At 36.2% G+C, this 22,707-nt stretch overlaps 1 protein-coding gene and 1 long non-coding RNA gene across 2 annotated transcripts; both read right to left on the minus strand.

Annotated features, from left to right (window-relative positions):
* Nucleotides 1-695: 695 nt before the first annotated feature.
* On the minus strand, nt 696-20,057 carry LOC120197423. Its single transcript, XR_005523260.1, has 3 exons — nt 20,047-20,057; nt 13,189-13,194; nt 696-833 (listed from the first exon to the last, which is right to left on the minus strand). It is a non-coding gene; the product is annotated as an uncharacterized LOC120197423 (long non-coding RNA).
* LOC120197422 (alpha/beta hydrolase domain-containing protein 17B-like) lies at nt 2,575-3,863 on the minus strand. The gene is made up of 5 exons (XM_039198956.1): nt 3,530-3,863; nt 3,417-3,453; nt 3,105-3,341; nt 2,959-3,006; nt 2,575-2,874 (listed from the first exon to the last, which is right to left on the minus strand). The coding sequence occupies exons 1-5, from the start codon at nt 3,826-3,828 to the stop codon at nt 2,593-2,595; spliced, it is 903 nt and encodes a 300-aa protein (XP_039054887.1). The 5' UTR covers nt 3,829-3,863; the 3' UTR covers nt 2,575-2,592.
* Nucleotides 20,058-22,707: the final 2,650 nt, after the last annotated feature.

The raw sequence follows: 22,707 nt of genomic DNA on the forward strand, positions 1-22,707 counted from the left end.
AAAAAAAAAAAAAAATAATTGTGACTAATTGCATTTAAAATAATAATTTAAAATCTATTGAAACATCACTAAAAATTATTGAAAGAATTTTTTAATAAAGGTTGATTATAACGTAATATCTTTTCATATTATTTCTTAATCATTAAATACGTATATACATTTTACCAATGTTATCAAAATCGGAAATCGATTGTCTGTACAGTCCGGTAAGCCTCCAAAACCAATTTTACAATGAATCGGCTGAAAATCGGTAGAACCGACTGAAAATCGATAGAACCGATTGAAAACCGGTTGAGAACCGACAAAACTGGTGTAAACCGCCGTTTCTGTTTTTTTTAAATTAAACCAAACGACATCATTTGTTATGATTTTTTTCAGCCCCAAATAAGGGTATAAACGAGCCAAGTCAAACTCGAATATTACTGAGTTCAATTCGAACTCCAAAACTTTAAAAAAAGACTCGACTCCACTCGAAAACTCGCGAGCTAAAAATTATCAAGCTCAACTCAAACTCGAAATATAATATTTAAACTCGACTTGAACTCAAAAAAAATCAAATTGAAAAAAATTTCAAGAGCTCAATTGAAACTCGAGACTCGAGCTCGATTGAAGCTCGATTTTAAGCTCGATTCAAGCTCGAATCTTAGCCAAAAGGCCGAGAAAGATATGCTTCGAACTGCACAAACCTGCTTGTTTTATATGTAGCTTGTCCTGTCATCTTCTAGTATCTCGACGATGTGGGATATTGTCGATGGACTCAGGCTTTCACCAACTTGTTTGTAAAGCTGCTTCTGAAAACTAAGAAGAACACCCTTCGAATTTACAGGCAATTCCTCGTTTACTGAAATCGTAAATGGCCTAGAAATTTAATCATAAAATCAGTCGTATAAGGTGAGGATTCACGTTTTATTGGAGTGAAATTCAAAAGCTTGGATAAAAATTAATAAAAAACGGATAATAAGTGAAACAAAAGCTGTGGAAACTATATGAAATGATAAAATAACTATTTAATCATTTAAATCTCTAATTATTATCAATTTAACCCTTAAAAAGATATACATAAATAATTTAAAATTTATATTATTCAATTAATAATATTGTTTTGAATATTGTAAACTTATATATATTATGACTTGTGATATTTTATACATTTTAATATTGTAAACTTAAAAAGAGTGTTATATATATATATATATATATTAATATTGCTTTGAATATTATGTAAAATTTTAAAAACAATATTATTTTATATAAATCAGTTCAACCCGGTTGAACAAGTGAACCAATATCTTCATCGGTTTAAGGTCGGTCCAGTTTTAAAAACATTGCATTTTACATATAAAACTATTTCAACTTATAACCTCTAAAAAATACTATGTTTCTTTTAATCATTGAATGACTAGATGGGTTCAAAAATTGTTTAAATATTAGTTAACGCAAATTTATCTTTATGTACATAGACAAAATCTGAGTAGTTAGCTGGCATGTATTTGTTCTTAGATAAACCCTCATATTACAAAAGGACACTTTTACTTTAATCAAAAGGGAATCTACAGCTACACCGTATATTATTCAATTTTTGCATTATGTTCTTATTTAGGGCGGTAAATGAGACAAGATAGATTATGAGTTATTCGAGATCGATTTAATCAAAGTTTGATAAATACTCGACTCGTGCTCGAGCTCGAGCTCAACTCGAGTTCTTAACTAGCCGAAACGAACTATTTGATACTCGACTCGAAAAGCTTGTGAGCAGCTTGAAAATATAATATATTAAGATTTTATTTTTTAAAAAAAAATAAATTATTAATAATATTAACATTTATATGTTGATTTTTTAAAAAATGTAGTATAAGATTTTCATGTATTTGAATTTCAGGTTCGAGTTCGAGTTTAATGCTTTAATCGAGTTAAATTTAAGATTTTTTTTAATTTCTTTTTACGAGCTTCAGTTTATGATCTCGAGTTCTGGTCGAACTTAAAAATTTTAAGCTCGCAAGTTTTCGAGTCGAGTCGAGCTACAACCCTACTCCTATCATAGTAGATCAAGATCGATTTGAATTAAATTATATTGATATGCAGATTGAGTAAAAAAAAAACTTAAATTGTAGACTTTAAGAGCGATAAAAAATCTAACACGACCATATTACCATCCCGAACTCAAAACAAAGTTTTGAATTCTTTAGCCATTATAATGGGCTAGGTTCTTTGAAATATTGGGCTGAATTTAACAATTTATGCAACTTTGGGTCCTTTTCAATGGATGTTGGTAACCTTAATACACGTACATTTCCTTCTCCGAGTTTTGTTTCTTTTACATCAAAGCAGGATTAATGCCATCAAACATAATCAGTGTGATGTTTTGTCCCTAGATGTTTTGAGTTTTTACATAGATCCAACTTTGTAACATTATACATGAAATTCTAGATCAAGAAGCATACATATTTTATGATTGAACCCCAAGAAACCCTATGGATGTCGATCGATCAAACCCGAACCCGAATCAAATATACACCGGCTGCTGGCTTACACGTGGTGAGGCAAGCAAAGTAATATCAATTTACTTGAAAACGAATCGATATATGTTCCGATTCACAATTCCTTCTTCGAGGCAGCGCGCTTCGCCTTCAATCTCAAGCATTTACAGCCTTCAGATTCCGCAATGTTCGGGGCAGGCGTAATCTGTTTAGCCGGTTTCGTGATTGAAATCTTCTCCATAGCCTGTACAAATTTGCGTACATGTCTAATGTACTCGGGAAACGTTTCGAGGTTGCAATGGCCGCCGCCCTCCACCCATAAAGGATCGAATTTCTCCTTAGCAAGTTCCCACAATCTCTTCCCATGAGACCAATCAAAAATATCATCATCCGTTCCCTGCAAAGCGTTTTATCAACAAAAGATGCATAAAATGATATGGTTGAGACGGGACATAGTCACATAGATATGAACATCAAGTACATGAATGACTAGAACCGGACAATTGACATGCCAGATTTTGTCGATGTTCTGCAATTAAGATTCGAAACATCATTCAAATAAACACGAAAACGAAAGGGGACGAATTTAGAACTTTACGGTGATGATGTTCGATACCAAAACTTTACCTTGAAGATATCGAACCAGAACGTCATCTTGACCGGATACAGGACACGAAGGCCGGAAAGGATCGCGCTGTGAAGAACGACGCCGCTGAGTTTCTTTAACCGAGAAGCCAAATGTAGAGTCGGACCACTCCCGACAGATTGGCCATACACAATCAAATCTTCCTGCTTAACTCCATATTCTTTCTTTAAACAATTGTACACTGCCTCTATGTCGTAATACGTGTTGAATTCGGTCGGCTATATCGCTTAAGTATTAGCAATTTTTTCACGTTAAAATCATGAAATATAGCAATCGTCAAACGAATCATTTACCTTCCCTGTAGATGCTTCATATCCTGAATAATCATAACTGCAAAACCAAAATATTAAATATATGATAATATACTTTTATCGGATTCAAATTAGTTGTTGAATAGATCGAATACCTCATGATGTTGACTCGAAGATGTGCTCGGAGCTCGATGAAGAGTTCGTGCATTTGGCCTAAATCGGCGGCATTGCCGTGGGAGTACAATATGGTTAAACGAGCGACGGGTTGTTTCCAAAAGGTGGCGACGATTTTATTACCACCTTTGGTATCAAGCACATGAACATCCATGTTCTTGTCGGCGGTTACGCCTTGCAGAACCAGGCGGCCATCTTCTTCCTTGATAACATCGTACGTCGGTGGGTCTGGTGGGAAGAATGCAAATCTTGCAGCCACGTTCGACGTTACATTCCCCATTTACGACCAGACCAACCGAAAAAAAAAACAGTACTTTTTTTCCAGATAATATGGGGACTGGTTAAGACATGCAACGAACATAAAGTTGGTATTTCTTTTGTGGGGACGACAATGGAAAATCCCGAAAATTCAAAGGTGAAAAAAGGGATTAAAAATGGAATGGGAGATTTGATCCGATCTAAACGGGTGAGCGCTGCAACTGTGTTCCTGGAAGAGAACAGAGGCCTAGAAAATATTGCAACAAAGTAACTTTATTTTTTTTTTTTTTCGATGAACCGAGAATCAATGGCGTCATAACCATTTTTTAGGTAAAATAATTAAAATATTATTTTAAAAAATGATTATGACTTTAATTTAGAAAATTAGACGATTTTGGATTAATTTGAATTAAATTGAATAGAGTCGCCATCGACCTTTGGATTAGGTAGGTCGAATACCTAAAAAGGTCTTTTAAAACAATTTTAAGTAAAAATCATTTTTAAGACAAAAATGACTTGCGTTTACCAGAAATCGTATTAAAACAGGTTCGGGAGTCGGTTAAGCATGGGGAAGGATTAGCACCCCACAATGCCCAAAAACTGGTACTGGATCGCTTATACGTTGTCGTAAATGGCAGAACTTATAAATCGAATATGAAATTAAAATGTGGTCCATTTATTGAACATTGATTAATTTGCTTCGAATTAAATAAATAGAGAAAATTCTTTAACTCGAAAAGAAATCTCAAAATTAGCAATCCTCCGTCGGAAAAGCTAACTCGAATATTTCTCATTCGTAAAAGAATATTCTATATTCGAATATATAAAACCGCAAATCGAATATAAATAGTATATCGACATTTTTCATTAAAAAAATAAAATAAAGTGCTATTTAGATAAACATGTATTGCATTGTTCAAATAAAAATAAAAATGGATTAACAATTAACAAACTAAAATTGATTTATTTCAAATTCCATTTAGTTCGAACGTCGTATTAGATTGTACCACTTCGATCAAGTGATACTTTCCACGCTTGTTCTACAAATCGGTGTTCTTGAAATATATTCGAGTAATATTTTAAAAAACATACAATAAAACAAATGCAAATGGACATAGGTGAAATGGAATATTTACAATAAATAGAGCCAACAAAAATTATTTACAAATACAAATAAATACAAGAGAAAATAACCTCAGTGACCAAAAATCCCATATAATATACGATTTTAACCAACTTTTTCCGGATTTGCCAAAATGACCAACAAAATCGCAATGCGATCGCTAATTCGCAACGCGATCTCCATTATCGCAAATTCGCGTTGCATTTTCGCAATGCGATAGTTGAAAATCGCGTTGCGATGGTCTACAGTGTCGTTGCGATTTTCCCAATTCGCAATGCGAATAAGTAAATCGCAACGCGAATTGGGAAAATCGCAATGCGAATAAGTAAATCGCAACGCGAATTGGGAAAATCGCAATGCGATACTTACTATCGCAATGCGATAATACAAAATCGCAACGAGATACTTACTTTCGCAACGCGATACTGACTTTCGCAACGCGATTTACATAATCGCAATGCGATTTTCAAAGCGCCATTAGTATCATGGCCAAGTATTTTATTTTTAAATTCCAAACATGAATATTAATATATTGGAACACTGAACTGTCCACAGTATATCCCGTAATCGCAACTCATAACCTAAAACCTAAAATCACAACTCAGTCCCATCTCCATCTCTCACTCTCTCACCCATCTCCGACGAAATCCGTCCCCATCTCCGGCGAAATCCGTCTATCTAAATCTCTCAGAGCCACCCTCACAATCAGAAATGGAAAATCAACCAAATCAACCAACGAGGGTTAGTTTTTTTAATTATTTTCTTTTTGAAATTTTTGCATTATTATTAGGTTTTTCATATTGAAATTGATGAATAGTTTACTGGTAATTTCAATAATAGATTAACCATTTCACTTAGATTGCTTATTAAATCAACCAAGAATCGCAACGCGAAATGCAAATCGCAACGCGATTTTAGTTTCGCGTTGCGATAGTCATTTTCGTGTTGCGATTACTTCACAGTGTTGCATATTTAAGTTTGAAGAATAAACTACTACTATTTATGTTTATTATTGTTTTTGGTATATCTTCACAGTGTAGTTTTTGGTATATCTAATTTAGTATGTTTATTGTTTTTGTAGAACTTTTATTCGGCTCAATTGACCTTGAGAAATAAAGTCAGCCTGGCCAAAACAATTGCGTCGAAGCTTTCACCTGCACAAAGAAAAATGTTTGAGGATACATGCTTCGGGCCATGGCTGAAAGTACAACATCCCGGTGGAGATGCGATGTTGACACACCTGTTTCTTCAAACCATGACTAGAGATCTACCAGAGACTATACAACGTCGTGATGAAGAGATATGGTTTGATTTTCCACCGGCGTATACGTGTTTTGGGCGGGAGGAGTTTTGCTTAATCACCGGTCTACGATTCGGACACGATGATGTAGGTCGGTACACTAGACACATTACCCGCCCATCATGGCTATCCCGGGTTTTTCCTGAGCTGGAGAGGCCGAGTCTACACGTAGAAGACCTGACAAGATTTTTGAATAATAAAGATGGTTTTACTCGGATGGATGACGTCGACGTTGTCCGAGTATGCCTTCTAATTCTTTTGCATGCCGGCTTTTTAGGCAGAGAGGCCAGACAACCTATTCCAAATGATCTAATCAAATTGGTAGAAGACCTAAATGCGTGGAACCTGTTTCCGTGGGGCTCGTATTTATGGAAAGCTACATGGAATAAGTTATCGTCTGCCTTGGATGATCGAAAAAGTTTGCATGGCGATGGTTCCAAATACACTTTGACAGGCTTTATTTGGGCCTTTAAGGTAAGAATTTTTATATAATGTTTCCAAAATTATAAGTAATTATTTAACAATTACTAATGTTTGTTATTATATTGTTTGTAGATTTGGATATTTGAGGCCTTTCGCGCCATGAAGACATATGCAATAAAAACTTCAAATAATATTCCCAGGGCTATTTCCTGGAAGAGGAAACGAACCTTGCAATGGGAAGATTTACTACGGTATACGACAATAAATAATGTAAGTTAACATAAATACTACCATATGTTTATAAACAAGTTATAACTAGTACACATTTAACTTTGTTTGAGCTTTTATATTGTTAGGAGGCCAACACTCCTCTACAGAGGCTGACACCCACGGAAGCTGGGCTTGCCACTGATTGGTGGCAAGCTAGTAAGCGTTTTTTTGATGGAACGGTTGATGAGCAGCCTCCACTTCGGGAGCCATCACCTCGCCCAGAGCTATCACCCCACCCAGAGCCATCATCTGATCGACCCGGCTATACACCTCCACAATGACAACCATCACCTATTCTGTCACATCATCGAGCCTCTTCTCCACCATCACCGCAAGATAGGCGACCGGCAAAGATGCCACGACGTTTATCTCCCTGTTCTCCACCTCCACCTCAACGGGATGAGTTAGGGAAGTTACGTGATGAGGTCAATGCCTTGCGTGAGGAGGTTGGTACTTTACGCAAAGACGATGGTGCATGGCGTGTTGAGGTGTCTACATTACGCGGTGAGGTAGCCGCTCTACGTGAGATGGTAGCATCGTTGCAGAATGAGGTTCATACTCTACGCAACGAGGTAAGTTTAAGATTTTTCATACTCGTAATTCATTCGGTTGCTGCCAATCTGTTTTTGTTAGTATTTGTTTTTGGTTTTGTTTTTGTCTTTTGGTTGAAGTAATGCAATCCATTCAAGTTTCAATTTGCAGAAGAAGAATAGTTTACTTTCGCAACACGAAATGACTATCGCAACGCGGAAATGGCTATCGCAATGCGAAATGAAAATCGCAACGACAAAATCGCAACGCGAAATGAAATCGCAACGACAAAATCGCAACGCGAAATGAAAATCGCAATGCGATTTGTGTTTCGCGTTGCGATTTTGTCGTTGCGATTTCATTTCGCGTTGCGATTTTGTCATTGCGATTTTCATTTCGCATTGCGATAGCCATTTCCGCGTTGCGATAGTCATTTCGCGTTGTGATTTTAAGTTTCGTGTTGCGAAAGTAAACTATTCTTCTTCTGGAATGTTTATATTATATAAGTGCTTACTTCTGGAATGTTATCTGAGCATTTTGTGAACTATGATAGAATAATGATTTGGGTGAATACAATGCTAGTTTGAAACATATTTGTCTTTGTTTAATATCATGTCTGTTTATTTACTGATTTATGTATTAATTTTTTTAGCGGCCCGATAAGGTGGATGCTTTACGTCGGGTTTTCCTTGCACGACGGAGTTCACGCATCAGACGGCGTGGACGTGCTATTACGTCTCCGTTCACCCCAATGGTGCGAAGACTCCGCAAGAAGAAGCCCGACTCACCGGTCATCCCTCAAGAGTCCCCTCCAATCGTTCAAGAGGCCCCTATTCTCACTCAAGATTCCCCCCCCACCGTTCAAGAGGCCACTGTCATCGTTGAAGAGGTCCCTCCCACCATTCCAGAGCCCGATTCACATGGGGTAATATATCGAAGTATTGAGAAACCCCCACCGGTTTCGGACATGATGGATGAGAGTTGGCTCTCGTATGAGTTACCGGCTAGTACCCTTCCGGTATCTGAAGTGGAGAGGAGACAACTACCGGAAACAATTGTGGATAATACCCTTTGGGCTAAGACCGCAGTTGATTTTTATCTACATGAGCGGAGCCAAGGGTGTTACACTGACATCAGCAAACTCAACGATGAAATGTTTTTGTTGCTTGATTGGTCTTGGTGGGGTGTGCTATTAGGGGTTGAAGACAGTGGCTATTTGGATGGGGAGGTAAGACTATATTTGTCTTATATATTATTTTGATTAATTTGTTTAAAAATTAATGTAATTCACTAATATATGTATTTTTTTGTAAAACAGCATATCGATGCGTGGGTGTCACGTCTACTAATAATAAGGAAGCTTAGGAAAAATAAAAAAAATTCGCTATATACAATAATGCCGACGGCTTTTCACGCAGTTCACTTGAAGAATCAACGAGATGAATCATTTTTGTTGGGCAATGGACAAGCTAAACTTTATCCTGCATGGTGGGAGGTCGATAAGGTTAGTGTTTATTTTTTAAATTTTTTAAAGGTGTTAATAAATAAGTGCGCAAATAAATGAATTATTACTTATGATCGCAGGTGTTTATCCCTGTTTTGGAATGTCGTCACTGGCTTCTCGTCCAACTTCAGCTCCCATCCCTGAAGATAATAGTGTATGACAACATGATCAATTACATATCACTGTCTGATTTGAGAGATATTTGCAAGGGATGGAGCTCTCATTTGGCTAAATTCTTGGATGGGATTAAGTATTGGAGTCATTCTGGACACAAGAAGCCAAAGAAGTTCAATGTCACAGTTGTCAGAGACGAGACCGCGCCACAGCAATCGCCGGGAGCCAGAGGGGATTGTGGTCCTCTCGTATGCCTTTGCTTGGCGCGTTTGACGACGGGAAGCACAGAGTTTTTACCTCCCACCGATAGAGATAAAGCTGCAGTAGGCTTGTGGTTTCGGCATTATATGGCTAGAGCAATATATTCGAGACGCTGCCTACCTGCATCCGCGTTATGAAAGTGTCCATTGTTAATTGGTAAGTCAAATGCAAGTTTTGTTAACATATATACTCCTTTTGGTTTGAAAATGTTTGGTTAAGTACCTAGAATTCAATAATTTGCTGTTTGTAGGTTTTAGATGTGTAGGAAGTCTTGTTTGAGCAAATGTTTGGTTTCTGCAGGTTAATCCTTAAGTGAGCTGCGTGAAATGGATGTACGGGGTCACAAAGTTGTTGATTCATTGATTCAATAATTGATGAAGAAATAAGAATAATTATTATTTTTTGATTGTTTAATTGATTTGTAAAAGATGATTTGTAAATCTTGATTTGTTTAATTGATGTGTACATAATTTGTGTTGAAATGTAATAGTTGATTTGTTAATTTTCAATTTGCTTTATGTTGAAGGCAAAACAGACTATCTATCGCAACGCGAAATGGAAATCGCAATGCGAAATGAAAATCGCAATGCGAAATGAAAATCGCAATGCGAAATGAAAATCGCAATGCGAAATGAAAATCGCAATGCGAAATGGTTATCGCAACGAGAAAATCGCAATGCGAAATGAAAATCGCAATGAGAAAATCGCAATGCGATTTTCATTTCGCATTGCGATTTTCTCGTTGCGATAACCATTTTCGCGTTGCGATAGCCATTTTCGCGTTGCGATAGTCAAATGAATGTCTAATAAGTGATGACAACTGAACATATCATAGCAATGTTCAAACTCAAGTTACTAATACATGCCTAACTGAAAATGTTAAAAGTGCACACATAAAATACACATAATGCAAGTTTTGTTAACATATATACTCCTTTTGGTTTGAAAATGTTTGGTTAAGTACCTAGAATTCAATAATAATTGTTAAAAGTTTATGCATGTTAATCCTCGTTGCCTTTTTCATTTCGCATTGCGATTTGCATTTCGCATTGCGATGGTCAAATGATTGCCTTTCGCAACGCGATTCTGACTCGCAATGCGAGTTTCAAAGTTCGCAACAGGTTTTAGTTTCGCAAGCCAAATTTTGAGTGTATATATATACGCAGCAGCAACAACTCATAACCTAAATCCCTAAATCGCAACTCATTCCATCTCCATCTATCACTCTCTCCGGCGACATTCGTTCAAATATCCAACGACATCCTTCCCCATCCGGCAACAGGTCTTAGTTTCGCATCTCGTTTGTTTAGTTACAACCATGAAATCATCTAATGTTGATCATGTTTGGATAGATTTGTGTTTTGGAGGGTCATGGGAGAATGTTAATGGTGTTTTACAATATATGCCTTTACCCATGAATCTTCAACTAAAACTGTCATTAAAGAAGTTAACTTATGAAACCCTAATGTTATGTGTTTCAAAGAAATTGAATTTAGAGCCCCTAAGTGGATTTAGGCTATCTTATCAGAGAAATGGTAAAGTTTATTTGTTAACCGACAATGAAGATGTTGAACGATTCATTGCTTATATTAATGTTTCAAGTGATGATGTTACATTGTATGTTGTTGAACCTAGAAGTAGTATTGTTGGGTCAGTAGCGGGTAGTAATCAACTAAGTGGGTCAAAAAACCCACAACCTTTCTCTAATCCAAATCCAAATCAACTTTCAGCACCAAATTCCGGTTTTCGTATTGACCAATTAGACGATGATGAGCCAAGAGAAAAAATTGTGAGTACTAGTCAGTATTCGAAATTTGATCTTGGTCAATACCCGGACTTTGATATTGGTCAATACACGGATTTTGATGATGTTTCAGAAGAAGAAACAGACCCTGCGTGTAATGATTTTGATATTGGTCAATACCCGAATTTTGATGATGAAACACTCGTTGCCGAGGAAGATGTTGTTGATGATAATGAGGAGGAAGTTACGACTGTGAATGAACATGTTGAACATCCATTCTGTAATTCATATAATCCTGAAGAAGAAAAGGAAGAAGAAAAAGTCCCCGAAGAAAAGAAAATGCCACGGGAGTATAACTGGAATATGCCAGAATTACTTCAGTTACCGGAAGAAGAGTTGGCAAAGAAAGCAGTTGATTGTTACACAAAAGTTATTCGTATCAAGAAAGATGATTGTTTTGATACAAAGGAAGACTTGAAGATAGCTTTGTATACGAAATGTGTGGAAGATGGCTATCAACTAAAAGTTAACAAATCAATCAAAGATCGTTTCGAAACAAGGTGTACGATTGACAAAAACTGTACGTGGCGTATGATTGCAAAGAGGATAAAAGATTGCGCAATGTTTCAAGTTAGGACTTTTATTGATAAACATACATGTTCAAGAACCCAAGTTTTTCCTCACCATAGACAGGCAAACAAAAAGGTGTTGGGTGGTTTTCTGGCTGAGTTAATGTTTTTGAATGGCAGGGTATATCGGGGACATGAAATTATGACTGACATGAATGCTCGGTTCAAGATTAGTATATCATATTCTCAAGCTTGGAGAGCCAAATGTTATGCCTTGGAATTGTTGAGGGGGTCGCCAGAAGCATCGTTTTCCCAACTGCCGGCTTATTGTCACAATTTAAAGCTGAAAAATCCTGGGTCGGTAACTCATATCAAAACAGATAGAGATGGACGCTTTGAGTTGCTGTTTATCGCCATTGGTGCTGCGGTTAGTAAATCAATATAATTCTGTTGACTCATTTCTGTTAGTTACATGCATTTCACATTTAAATGATTATATTTCTTGTGTATATTATTTTGTAGATTCGTTCGTTTATTACTTGCATGCGCCCAGTTATTATAGTTGACGGAGCACATTTGAAAGGTTGATACCTTGGAGTAAACTTATTAGCAGTAGCCATGGATGCTAACAATGGGATATTGCCAATAGCTTACGGGGTTGGCAAATCTGAAACCTCTGATTCATGGACATGGTTTATGGGGCATCTTAGGGATTGCATAGGTCCTATTAGCAATCTGAAAATCATATCCGATAGGGAAAACTCATTTGACAACGCTGTTAGAAGGTGTTTCCCAGATGCTTTTCATGGACTTTGTGGTGTTCATTTGTATAGAAATCTAAAATCAAGGTCCGCTGGTATAAAAAAGCACAAATGGACATACTGGAAGGCTGTAAAGGCTTATCGGGAAGTGGATTTCAATAAGCATATAAACTGTTTAAGACGTGTTTTGTCTCAGTGTGCTCAAACACTAGAAGATGTCGGGTTTGAAAGATGGTCAAGAGTACATCAACTTGGAGCAAGATATGGTTTCATGACGTCTAATAGTGCAGAATCAATTAACGCTCTAAGTCGTCATTCCCGGAAATTACCCATTACTATGTTAATGGAGTTTTTTCGAGCCTCTATTCAACAGTGGTACTACAAGAAAAGAAACCATGCAGGTATTATTTCTTTGAATTCGTAACTTATCATATATTTTACTAAGTATTATTTATTTAAATTTACAGGAACATTGGAACATCGTGTTACACCATGGACTGAAAAAAAGATAACGAAACGTGTTGTGAAGTCAACGTCATGGAGAGTTGAACCATGTTCAAACACTTTGTTTGAAGTACTGGATAATAACTTAAATGGGCTTGTCGATCTAAATGCAAGGACGTGTAGTTGTATGAAATGGAAAACATCTGGTTATCCATGTGGCCATGTTATAAAAGTTGCTCTTCATCTAAACCAAGATGATTCAAGCACATACGCTATGGATTGCTACACTACAGAAGTATATCGACAGACTTATGCCGAGATTGTCTACCCTATTTCACATCCTTCTGAGTGGGACATACCAGATGACTTACAAACAGTTTTGCCACCAGTGCCATCACAATCATCTTTTCCTCTACCAAAATATGGATCATCATCAAAATCCAAAGCTCATATGGTGTCAAGAAAAAGGCAATCAAAATCACAATCATCTTTAAAATCCCAATCACAACTGGCTTCACCTTTTGGGACTGTTAACTTAGGTGATTTTTAAATGCAAACGTTGTATTATGTAGATTTTATGTGTGAACTTTTAACATTTTCAGTTAGGCATGTATTAGTAACTTGAGTTTGAAAATTGCTATGATCTGTTCCTTGTTATCACTTAATAGGCAATCATCTTAATGTCCATCGCAACGCGGAAATTACTATCGCAATGCGAAGTGAAAATCGCAACGAGAGAATCGCAATGCGAAATGAAAATCGCAACGCTAATTTCGCAATGCGAAATGAAAATCGCAACGAGGGAATCGCAATGCGAAATGAAAATCGCAACGCGAATTTAATTTCGCGTTGCGATTTTCATTTTCGCGTTGCGATTCCCTCGTTGCGATTTTCATTTCGCATTGCGATAGTACTTTTTGCCTTCAAACATAATGCAGATTGAAATCAACAAAATCAACCATTACATTTCAATCAATTAAACAAGCACAAATAAGAATTATGTTAACATCAATTAAACAAATCAACTTTTACAAATCACCTTTTACAAATCAATTAAACAATAAAAAAATAAGCAATCATTTAATGAAAATAACACGTATACTATTGAATCAACTTTTGCAACCATACATCATTTTCACGCAGCTCACTTCTGAGATTAACCTGCATAAACCAAACATTTGCTCAAACAACACTTTCTACACATATAAAACCTACAAACAGCAAATTATTGAATTATAGGTACTTAACCAAACATTTTCAAACCACAAGCCTATAAACATACCAATTGTTTATGGACATTTTTATAACGCGGATGCAGGTAGGCAGCGTCTCGTATATATCGATCTAGCCATATAATGTCGAAACCACAAGCCTACTGCAGCTCTATCTATATCGGTGGGAGGTAGATACTTTATACTTCCTGTGATCAAATGGTCCAACGCCAAGCATACGAGAGGACCACAATCCCCTCTGGGTCCTTTCGTTTGTTGTGGTGTGGTCTCGTCTCTGCTAACTGTAATATTGAGCTTCTTTGGCTTCTTGTTTCCAGAACGAGTCCAATAATTTATCACATCCAAGTATTTAGCCAAATAAGAGCTCCATCCCTTAATAATATCTCTTAAATCAGCCAATGATATGTAATTTATCATGCTGTCATATACTATTGCCTTAAGGGATGGGATCTGAAGCTCGACGAGAAGCCAATGGTTACGTTCCAAAACAGGGATAAACACCTGCAATCATAAGTAATAATTCATTCATTTGCGCACTTATTTATGAATACCTTTAAACTCAATCTAAAATAAACACTAACCTTATCGACCTCCCACCATGCAGGATAAAGTTTAGCTTGTCCATTGCCCAACACAAATGATTCATCTCGTTGATTCTTCAAGTGAACTGCGTTAAAAGCCGTCGGCATTATTGTATACCGTGTATTTCTTTTATTTTCCTTAAGTTTCCTAATTATTAGTAGACGTGACACCCACGCATCGATATGCTGTTTTACAAAAAAAATACATATATTAGTGAATTACATTAATTTTTAAACAAATTAATCAAATGAAAATATAAGAAAAATATAAGACTTACCCCTCCATCGAAATAGCCATTGTCTTCGACCCCTAATAATACGCCCCACCAAGACCGATCAAGCAACAAATAGATATCATCATTGAGCTTGCATATGTCAGTGAAACACCCCTGGCTTCGCTCATGTAGATAAAAATCAACTGCGGTCTTAGCCCAAAGGGTGTTATCCAGAATTGTGTCCGGTAGTTGTTTCCTCTCCTCTTCAGATACCGGTATGGTACTGGCCGGTAACTCATACGAGAGCCAACTTGAATCCATCATGTCCGGCACGTCAGAGGGTTTCTCAAGAATCCTATATATGACGCCATGTGAATCGGGCTCTTGAATGGTGGGAGGGACCTCTTCAACGATGACAGTGGCCTCTTGAACGGTGGGAGGGGACTCTCGAGGAATGATAGGGGCCTCTTCAACGATAGGAGTGGACTCTTGAGGGATGATAGGCGAGTCGGGCTTCTTCTTGCGGTGTCTTCGCACTATTGGGGTATACGGAGACTTAACAGCACGTGCACGCCGTCTGATGTGTGAACTCTGTCGTGCAAGAAAAACCCGACGTAAAGCATCCACCTTATCGGTCCGCTAAATAAAAATACAAATATCAGTAAATAAACAGACATGATATTTAAACAGTGAAAACAAAGATAAATATATTTCAAACTTTCAACCAAAAGACAAAACAAAGACAAATACTAACTTCACAGTGTTAAAGTAAAAAGTTTAGCAGTTTTGGCAGCAACCGAATAAATTTACTAAGCAATCTAAGTGAAATGGTTAATTTAAGTGAAATTACGAGTAAATTTATCATCAAGTTAAATATGGAAAATATTAAACTTACCTCGTTGCGTAGAGTATGAACCTCATTCTGCAACGATACTACCATCTCACGTAGAGCGGCAACCTCACCACGTAAAGTAGACACCTCCACACGCCATGCACCATCGTTATCGCGTAGAGTACCGATCTCCTCACGCAAGGCATTGACCTCATCACGTAACTCCCTTGACTCATCCCGTGGAGGTGGAGAACAGGGAGATATAAGTCGTGGCATCTTTGTCGGTCGCCTATCATGAGGTGATGGTGGAGAAGAGACTCGATGATGTGACGGGATAGGTGATGGCTCTCGTTGTAGAGGTGTATAGTCGGGTCGATCAGGTGATGGCTCTGGGTGAGGTGATGGCTCTCGAAGTGGAGGAAGTGGAGGCTGCTCATCATTCGTGCCATCAAAAAAACGCTGACTAGCTTGCCACCAATCAGTGGCAAGCTCAGCCTCCGTGGGTGTCAGTCTCATTAATGGAGTGTTGGCCTCCTAAAAATATAAAAAAACTAAACAAAGTTAAACGTCTACTATTAATAACTTGTTTATATATGATAGTATTTGTGTTAACTTACATTATTTATTGTCGCATATGGTATTAAGTCTTCCCAATCCAACATATGTTTCCTCTTCCAGGAAATAGCCCTAGGAATATCATCTGAGGATTTTAATGCATATGTCCGCATGCTGGGGAAAGCCTCGAATATCCAAATCTACAAACAATATAATAACAAACATTAGTAATTGTTAAATAATTAATTATAATTTTGAAAACATTATATAGAAATTCTTACCTTAAAGGCCCAAACAAAGCCTGACAAAGTGTATTTCGACCCATCGCCCCGCAAACTTTTGCGGTCATCAAAGGCAGACGACAACTTAGTCCAGGTAGCTTTCCATATATACGAACCCCACGGAAACAGATTCCATGCATTTAGGTCCTCTACCAATAATATTAGCTCCTGAGGAATAGGTTGTCTGGCCTCTCTGCCTAGAAAGCCGGCATACAAAAGTAGAAGGCATACTCGGACAACATCGACGTCATTCATCCGAGTAAAACCATCTTTCTTATTAAACAATTTCTTCATGTCGTCGACGTGTAAGTTCGGCTTCTCTATTGACTCATCAGGAAAAACCCTGGATAACCATGATGGGCGGGTGATATGACGAGTGTACCGGCCTACATCATCGTGTCCGAATCGTAGACCAGTGATTAAGCAGAACTCCTTCCGCCCAAAACAAGTATACGCCGGTGGAAAATGAAACCATATCTCTTCCTCACCACGTTGTATACTGTCGGGTAGATCGCTAGTCATGGTCTGAAGCCACAAATGGGTCAAACTAGCATCTCCACCCGGATGCTGTACTCTCAGCCATGGCCCGAAGCAGGTTTCTTCAAACAATTTTCTTTGTGCAGGTGAAAGCTTCGAAGCAATTGTAGTGGCTAGGCTAACTTTATTCCTTAATGTCAATGAAGCCGAAAAAAATTTCTACAAAAAAACAATAAACATACCAAGTTAGATATACCAAAAATTACACTGTCAAGATATACCAAAAACAAAACAATAAACATAAATAGTAGTTTATTCTTGAAACTAAAATTTGCAACACTGTTTTTATCTTTTGGTTGAAATGAAAATCGCAACGAGATAATGAGAATCGCAACGCGAAATGACTATCGCGACCAGACAATCGCAACGCGAAATGAAAATCGCAACCGCGAAATAAAAATCCCAACGCGAAATGAAAATCGCAACGCGAAATGAAAATCGCAATGCGATTTTGGTTTCGCGTTGCGATTTTTATTTCGCGTTGCGATTATCTCGTTGCGATAGTTATTTCCGCGTTGCGATTTTCATTCTCGAAACTATTCTTCTTCTGCATTACTTCAACCAAAAGACAAAGCAAAGACAAATACTAACTTCACAGGCTAAACAGTTTAGCAGTATTGGCAGCAATCGAATGAATTTAATAAGAAATCTAAGTGAAATGGTTAATCTATTATTGAAATTACCAGTAAAATTATCATCAATCTCAATATGAAAAACCTAAAATAATGCAAAAATTTCAAAATAAAAATAAAAAAAACTAACCCTCGTAGGTTGATTTTCTATTTCTGAATGATTGTGAGGGATTTTTGACTGTGAATGGTTGTGAGGGATTTCGCCGGCGATGGGGACGGAAATCTTCGGAGATGGGTACAGATTTCGCCGTAGAGAGTGAGAGATGGAGATGGGACTGAGTGTTGTGTTTTTGGGTTTGAGGTTATGAGTTGCGATTACTGTGGACGGTTCATTTTCCGATTTATTAAGAAAAAATACGTGTTTGGAATTTGAAAAAAAAAATACGTGTTAATACGAATGGCGCTATGTAAATCGCGTTGCGAAAGTCAGTATCGCGTTGTGAAAGTAAGTATCTCGTTGCGATTTTGTATTATCGCATTGCGATAGTAAGTATCGCATTGCGATTTTCCCAATTCGCGTTGCGATTTACTTATTCGCATTGCGATTTTCCCAATTCGCGTTGCTTAAGCCAGTGTGTCGATCCTTGATAACTAGAGATGACATGATTGTAGATAAGACTCCACTGCTGGATTACTCCTCGAATCAATGGATCATCATTTTAGTCCCAAATAATGCACGATCTTCGAGCAAACCTCCTTCTTGTATTTTGAGCTTTTTTGAACCCTCGGTGCATGCCTGTAAACACGACTACTTGATTGAAAATTTTCACCTCTTCTTGTGAAATTTTCTCTCGAATATCCCCTTACGGATCAACACTTTTTCATTATGTCATGATGATGCATTGCAATTCAATGCAAAGAATGATGAAAAATAACAAACAAATGAGAAAAAATGAGTTAGTATAGACAAACAAAAGAAAAGAAATTAGTCAGTACAAGCAAGATAATCAATAAAGTTAAAAGATGTTATCTACAGATAAATATAGCACCTACCCAATCAAGATATCTACCCGAACATGCTTTAATTAAATAACATTCCTACCCAGACATGCTATCTACCCAAAATGATATTTTCGAGAAATTAATCCTAACCGTATGGTATCTAGTTCACATGCAATTATTTAACAAAATTTAAAACAAAAATGAATGGTTCAGAAACACTCCTCCTTTGTGTACACTTAATTTGGGTACCTACTGATGGACAGAGGATCGATATAACTATACCTAGGGTGATCGTTCTACGGTTCACTATATGCATGGTTTCGGCTCTAACAGGAAAAGGGAACTCGAATTGTCCTTGATGTCGGTGCCCCTTGGGCTGCCAAACCCTCGATCCTCACCCATTACAGGTTTCGAACGGAACGAGTTCAATTCGAGGGGATTCATTACCTTATACCCATACGAGGAATAAATCCTTACGAAGGTATAAGGTATGTATCCCATGGGTTATTTGCTAAAAACTCATACGAAGAATAAATTCTTACGAGAGTAAAGCAATCACCCTGACTTATTTGGATCGAAGCTCGTGTCTAGAGCTTATGTTATGCAGATGCACGTGATGTGTGTGAGGAGGAACATACCTACCTTTGTCAAAAGGAAAACAAAACAAGGAAAAAATGATAAAATCTTGACAAAGATGAAAGCCAAAAATAAAATGTTAGTATGACAGTTAAAACATGAAGCAATTAAAACTTCAATAAACGGATCATAAGTTAACTAAAGACTCGAACTCATAATTTCCACCAAAACGATAATGTGTAAGCGACCTACAGCTTGACTCTCTAAAAAAAGTCCCCAGCAGAGTCGCAAAGCTGTCATAACCATTTTTTAGGTAAAACAATTAAAATATTATTTTAAAAAACGATTATGACTTTAATTTAGAAAATTGGGCGATTTTGGATTAATTTGAATTAAATTGAATAGAGTTGCCATCGACCTTTGGATTAGGTAGGTCGAATACCTAAAAACGTCTTTTAAAACAATTTTAAGTAAAAATCATTTTTAAGACAAAAATGGCATGCATTTACCAGAAATCATATTAAAACGGGTTCAGGAGTCGGTTACGCGTGGGGAAGGATTAGCACCCCACAGCACCCAAAAACTGGTGTTGGAACGCTTACACGTTGTCGTAAATGGCGGAACTTATAAATCGAATATAAAATTTAAATGTGATCCATTTATTGAACATTGATTAATTTGCTTCGAATTAAATAAATAGAGAAAATTCTTTAACTCGAAAAGAAATCTCAAAATTAGCAATCCTCCGTCGGAAAAGCTAACTCGAATATTTCTCATTCGTAAAAGAATATTCTATCTTCAAATATATAAAACCATATATCGAATATAAATAGTATATCGACATTTTTCATTAAAAAATAAAAGAAAGTGCTATTTAGATAAACATGTATTGCATTGTTCAAATAAAAATAAAAATGGATTAACAATTAACAAACTAAAATTGATTTATTTCAAATTCCATTTAGTTTGAACGTCGTATTAGATTGTACCACTTCGATCAAGTGATACTTTCCATGCTCGTTCTACAGATCGGTGTTCTTGAAATATATTCAAGTAATATTTAAAAAAACATACAATAAAACAAATGCAAATGGACATAGGTGAAATGGAATATTTACAATAAATAGAGCCAACAAAAATTATTTACAAATACAAATAAATACAATATGTAAAAACCTATTCATACACGAAAGACTAAAATGAAAACAAACAAACATTACAAACCAAATATAAATAATAAAAAACATACATGATGATTTTAAGGACCAAATAATATTAATCAACACTAAGAGGACCAAACAATGTAATTAACAACCATTAGGGGACCAAAATAGATAAAACAGAAACTTATAGGGCTAAAATAGTAAAACAGAAAGTTAAAGGACTGAAATAGCATAAACATGAATTTACAGGAGTAAAATAATAAAAACAATCATTCGAAGGTCTAAACAATAATTACAAATAAAACAAAGCCCATATTACAAATATTAAATAACCTAGGTACTATAAACAAAAATAACCCATAAATAATATAGAGGACTAAAATAAAATAATCAGAAATATAAAAGGTAAATACTAATTAAACCAACTATAAGACATTGACCAAATATAAGATTTACAAATATAATGACCAAATTCAAATATCAACAAAAATATACAACATGCAAAGTCAGTGACTAAAATGAAAAAAAGCATAAATCACAGGAATAAATTAAAAAGTAAAACAAATATCATGATACACAATCTTATAACTTAAACATAGATATGGAAAATTAAAGGCTCGAAACAAAATAAAGTAATATTTCATTCAAAGACCAATGTACAAGAGTACAAAGATATAGGGACCTAAACAGGTATTTACCCCAAATATGAAAACACGCTGGGTGAGTTTACAAAGCCACATGGATTAAAAGTGTAGTTAAACCCTTTTTCGGACGCGCAGACTCCCTTGGTCAAACGACATCGTTTTGCTTGTAGGTTATAAGACCTAATAAGGGTTTTAAAACCCTATTTCTCATTTATTTTCTTCTCTCAGCCGCTCGTCCCTTATTCTCCCTCTCTCCCTTCTTTTTTTCTTTCACACCGAGGAGCACAGAGCCCTAATGGCTCCCTGGCCACCGATCCAGTGGCCACAGGGAGTAGTCAAACCCCAAAGACCCCAGTTTATAACCCTTACGAGGATCCAAAAAAGGTAAAATCTCACCCTCCCCTCTTTGTTTTTTTATTTTATGTTCTCACTCCTTTTTCTTTTTGAGACCCCGAATGAATCCCTTCCCTCTCTATTTTTTTTTTCTGATTTATATTTTCTCCACTCTTTTTTTCTGTTTTTTTTTTGTATTTCACCCCCACCGAATGGTCTCCTCTTTGTTGCATGTGCTCTTAATCTTGTTTGTTGGGTGAGATGATGATGATATCTAGAATAGGGTAATAATTCTGATTTTTTTGGAGAAATCCGAAAATTTTGGGATTTAGGGTATTTTAAATTCGGGGTTTTGATTTGTTTACTATTTCTTTTGATTTGGTTTGATTTGGAACTGATGGGGTTATTGTAGATGACGGTGGGGGGGCCGGACGTGGCTCACACGTGTCGAAGGAAGATGGAAAACCAGAGGCGGTGGCTGGAACTGATGACATTTAGGGTTTCAAACCCTAATTAATTTAGGCCAAATCCAAGCCTAGTTCGGGTAGCGGGTCACGGGTCTGACGAGTGGCTGGGCTTGGGCTTGATCTTGATGTACTGGGCCTTAGGGTTATAGTGGGCTTCGGAATTGGCCTGTAAAAAAATGTATATTAAATAATAATAATAATAATAATAATAATAATAATAATAATAATAATAATAATAATAATAATAATATTAAATCGAAAAGACCGAACAAAAACGGGTGTCTACAAATAGTTGTTTTCATCATCGTCTACCTGCCTTCTATTTTTCCTTTCCCCACTGTGATTGACACCACCTAGTTTTGTATTTAATGAAATGACGAAATTACCCTTTTATTTTTAGTATGAACCAAATACATAAGTGATTAAACAGACAATTGTTAACTTATTATTTTTACAAGGTATGTAAAAGTGTTTATATCAATTATGAACAATTGAGTATACTATATTATATTATAATTACTTAAAATTAATAAATAATAAAAAATATTTGTGTAAAATTTAGTTTTTAAGTAAAAAAGTACTTCTAATATCAAAAGTAATGAATTATATGTAAATTTTAGAGTTTTTTTTAAAAGTATTTAGGATTATAGTATTTAAAGTTACTTTTTTATTGTTTTAATTAAATTTGGAGTTCATCATTTTGATAATTTAATATTAATAGATTTTAGTAATGAGATTCTGAAATCTTATATTATTTTAGATCTAATTTTTTTGGTAAAAGGATGCCTAAGACCTGTGTACTTTAAAAAAAAAAATCAATGTGACCCTCTATTTTTCTTTTCTTTGTGCACTCAATGTGACCCTAGA

This window comes from Hibiscus syriacus, unplaced genomic scaffold, assembly GCF_006381635.1.
Source record: "Hibiscus syriacus cultivar Baekdansim isolate YM2019G1 unplaced genomic scaffold, ASM638163v2 tig00117048_pilon, whole genome shotgun sequence".
In the NCBI taxonomy this organism is placed as follows: Eukaryota; Viridiplantae; Streptophyta; class Magnoliopsida; order Malvales; family Malvaceae; genus Hibiscus; species Hibiscus syriacus.